Source organism: Octopus bimaculoides, chromosome 2 (genome assembly GCF_001194135.2).
Source record: "Octopus bimaculoides isolate UCB-OBI-ISO-001 chromosome 2, ASM119413v2, whole genome shotgun sequence".
NCBI classification, from domain to species: domain Eukaryota; kingdom Metazoa; phylum Mollusca; class Cephalopoda; order Octopoda; family Octopodidae; genus Octopus; species Octopus bimaculoides.
This window is the reverse complement of record NC_068982.1, coordinates 16,540,210-16,544,664: the sequence shown is the minus strand read 5'-3', so window position 1 is coordinate 16,544,664 and position 4,455 is coordinate 16,540,210. Positions and strand designations below refer to the sequence as shown.

General features: G+C 33.8%; 1 protein-coding gene across 2 annotated transcripts in view; it reads left to right on the top strand.

The window, feature by feature from the left end:
* The window catches only part of LOC106883197 (trafficking regulator of GLUT4 1), a 15,406-nt gene extending 13,899 nt beyond the window's left edge, over positions 1-1,507 (top strand). For both annotated transcript variants that reach the window (XM_052975736.1, XM_014934119.2), the window contains exon 4: positions 1,120-1,507. In XM_052975736.1, the coding sequence (XP_052831696.1) occupies positions 1,120-1,296 (177 nt within the window). In that variant the 3' untranslated portion in view covers positions 1,297-1,507. The remainder of the gene's footprint in view (positions 1-1,119) is intronic.
* The last annotated feature ends 2,948 nt before the right edge of the window (positions 1,508-4,455 follow it).

Sequence of the window (4,455 nt, the reverse complement as noted above, 5' to 3'; positions counted from 1 at the left end):
ATGTATGTATGTATGTATGTATGTACGTATGTATGTATTTATGTATGTATATATATATTGCATTGTGGAATAATTATGTAGTGCCAAACAGTTAAATTTTTACCGGAAGTAGCTATTTTAAAGCATATTTTGTTTAAGTTAGGCTCAACATTTTTTATCTAAATTATGTATGATCAATGATGTCGCTATTTTCTCTGGTTGTATTAAGATTACATTATCCAAAGTACCCTATCATTTCTAAGGTATTAGGTTCTGGTTTCAGGAATTTGGCTACCATTTCTAACAGGTAGCTGTATCATAAACTGGTTGGAACTCCTCCGTAGACTCAATAAATATTTAATCGATAAAGATTGTAGAGGATAAGCGAAACAAAACACTTTAAATAAGATCACATGAAAAGGGTTCTGTATTTTGGGGTTACCTGTAATATATTCTGGCCCCATCTTGCGTAACAATGCCCAATTCAAGTAAATCAACCAGAAGTCGTATTTAAACTTCTTTCATATTTCTGCCACATCCATAACTTTCTATCAATACAGTTCACATGTAATCGCTCTAACACAGTAATCGTTCTCACAGTATATCAATTGGCTGATATAACAAGACAATTTTCAATTTTGATAAAATATAATGGCAATGGTTCTTAAATATAAAAGCAATGATTCTTAAACTGACAAATGCTGTGTGATGAAAATTCTATTCTGTATTCTGTATTCTGTTTTGTCATGCTTCACTATGACGTTTTGACTACTTTAAACATTTAGAAACCATTTTTTTTTCATTTAACATGGCAATTTGTCGTCCTCCTTTTTAGTCATCACAGCCTCCTAATAACTAATACTGAATTAGAGCACGATGGTTGGTTTGTATTGTACTGAGTCTTGAAATAAAGAAAAGTATTATTACTGATCTCAAGCTAGCATGAACACTGGCAGGTAATTTCCATAGAAACATCCTGATAAATTATTTTCTATGATTCTAAAGTTTAGGGTGAAATTTCATGTTTAACTTTTACATCATGTAACTTATATCAGTTGAAAATATACGACAATATATTTGTAGGTATTGAGTTTTGTTAACATATTTCAAATATAAATTAACTTTTATTTTATCTTCTAGGCAAACAGATTGGCCCAACAAGGAGATAGAGAAGGTGCACTAAAAGCTAACGAAAAAGCAAAAATAAACATTATTGTATCAATTGTCGTTGGTATTATTGCTCTTGGAATTATTATTGGACTTTCTGTTTACCTAACGAATAACGGTTATGAAGTCACTTATTACTATGGCAAATAATGTGTTATCACTTTTCTCTTCTCTTTTCTTTATGTTTAACTCTAATCATGTAAAATATTCTTAAGAAAAGTGTTTAAAGTTATCAACAAATGATACATTTCATAATACGTAATATTATTTTAAATATGAAACAATGATATAAATTCTAAGCAGTGAATTCTACGTCCTCAGTCTAATCGCTAGAATCAATAAAGAATTAATACCATGCAAATCTACAGATTATCTTATTCCTTTTGTATCATTCCATCCATTCATTTTAATCACTCAGCATTAGATGATGTTACACTCATTTTACACGTCCTTTATAGCATTCTCAGGAATAAAGTTTAAAATTATTTTAAAACACAGTTGTTAAGCAAAACATATTTTTAAAATGTTTCTTCTTTTCCAAAACATTGCCTGAAATCAGTTACATCCAACTAACTTAGTTTAGCACGAACTAGACATTAATTACACACACAATTACAAAACCAGTTACACAATACTTTCACAAATCTCTCTATACATGTCCACGCAATATCTTAGATAATACTTTCTACTATAGGCACAAGGCCTGAAATTTTGGGGGAGGGAGGTAGTCGATTAAATCATTGCCATTGCTCTAACGGCACTTATTTCATCCCCGCGGAGGGATGAAAGGTGTAGTTGACCCTGGCGGAATTTGAACTCAGAATATAAAGACAGACGAAAGGCCACTAGGCATTTTGTCCGCCGTTCTAACGGATCTGACGTTTTGCTGTTTTAATAGTATTTTAGATAATGGTTGCTATAATGGTTAATAATGAAACCTCCAATCAGATATTGGTCTCAAATTTTGACACAAGGCCAGCAGTTTTAGGGGCGATGTAAATAGGTTGCATCCACCTCCAATGCTCAACTGGTGTTTCTTTTATTGACTCCAAAAGAATGAAAGGCAAAATCGATCTCAAAGGAATGTGAACTCACAATTGATTGACGGACGAAATACTAGTAAACATTTTATCCAGTGGACTAACGATTCTGCCATCCTACGCAATGGTTGTTATGATGTTTAATAGGGAAAACTGTGTCCAATTGTTAACCAATTGTTAAATCTTGAGGAATATTTCTCATTGCTTTCATTAAAAAATATCTGGATTACTAAGGAATTTGATATTTCTTCTGATCGTGACACAGAATAGGAAATTGAATTCACAACAAACATACAAATTATTGTATTTTAATTTCATTTGCCGTTTGAATCGAAATTTTGCATATGTCATTTGTTTTTAAAACCACATTTGAAAGTAGTTCCTCTCATAAAGATGATTCTGTATTTCGACTAATGCAGTTTTTAACAAAACGATAACTGCATAATATCTGTAAACACATCAATATGTCAACTTCTATATTATATGTAATTAACATTCAGTGAAATAAAACATTATTTTCTTTACCAAAAATTATGTTGCGGTTTTCTATGAGATTAGGATTTTGAATAAAGACTTGTATCTTTACTAAAATTATTTTTTTCCTTCTTCTTCAGACTTTGTTTCCATTTCTTGCCGACTAACTTTCTGGCTCCTATGTCATACTGTCTACATTGATATGCCATTAAGATAAACACACTAGATTATTCATTTACAAAACCAAATTAAATTGTGTAAAAATATATGTATATATACATGCAAAGTTATCGTTCATACAGCGGCAATGCTCTCTACAATGCTTATGACGTATCTTGCTCTTCTTGCATGGACAGTAAGCCAGGGAACTTTCTCCCATAATTTTCAGTTCCTTGTCCGATCATTTCTAGTGCTGCTACAATCACTGGTATTGTAAACGCATTGAGATGCCAGATTCTTTTTTTTTTATTATCAATGGACAAATCTTCATATTTTCTGAGCTTGTCAAATTCTTTTGCCGCAGTACTATGATCACAGGGGATACTCATATCAATCAATAAATAAACTTTATCCTTTTGGTCTTTTCCAACAATATTCGGTTTATTAGTTTTGATTGTTGTGTTTGTATGAACGGGAAAGTTTCAAAGAAGCGTTTTATTTCCTCCCATACCACTTGTCAAGTTTTATTTTTTAAATGGCAATATAATAACCAGTGTAGATATTAGCTAACTCTGTCAATGTCTTGATTTATTCTCTACTAATGCTAAAACTTTACATCCAGACATTAAGTGATCCACTTTTTCAATCTCATCATTACAGAATCGGCACTTTGGATCAACTTCATTTTTTCCCTCATATTGTTTTGGTAGTTCCAGTTCAATAAGATTTAATCTTGAGTATCTAAGAAGAAACATTTGCTTTCAGCCTTTAGCCTGAGTTTTGTAGCTATAGATAGCTTCTAGTCAACAGCAGCTTATTTGCTACGGGCCATGCAAAGGTTTCTTATTTGCCATGCAGAGGTTTCTGTTCCCAACTTTCAGACAATTATTCAGCCAATTGAGGTAACAACAATTGCTACACTTCCCTCAGGTTGTTCTTCCTGTGTATCATTCATGAAATCAATTGCAAATATTTTTCTCTTCTACCAGATTGAATGAATCTTCTTACACCTCACGGGATTTTCAACGAGCCTTAAGCATCCAGTTTTTAGTAATTTCATGACGAATGGCCTCTACAAATGTGGTACTTTTGTAAGGAAGTTCAAACTGGATCTACTACTACTACTACTACTACTACTACCACACCGGGCAGGACAAGGAGAAAATGACAAAAATCTCTCAAACTCCATCACCTCCACTGCAATGGTTTGTGGTGTCAATAACAAAAATACCAACATTAACTACACCAGTTATAAAAGAAAAAGCAAAATGCAGAGCCCTTGTGTCACCATTACCACTGCTGCAGTACTTAGTGGTAACAGGAACTACAGAGAATATGTTGTTGGCACTCCGTCACTTACGGCGTCGAGGGTTCCAGTTGATCCGATCAACGGAACAGCCTGCTCGTGAAATTAACGTGCAAGTGGCTGAGCACTCCACAGACACGTGTACCCTTAACGTAGTTCTCGGGGATATTCAGCGTGACACAGTGTGACAAGGCTGACCCTTTGAATTACAGGCACAACAGAAACAGGAAGAAAGAATGAGAGAAAGTTGTGGTGAAAGAGTACAGCAGGATTCGCCACCATCCCCTGCCGGAGCCTCGTGGAGCTTTTAGGTGCTTTCGCTCAATAAAC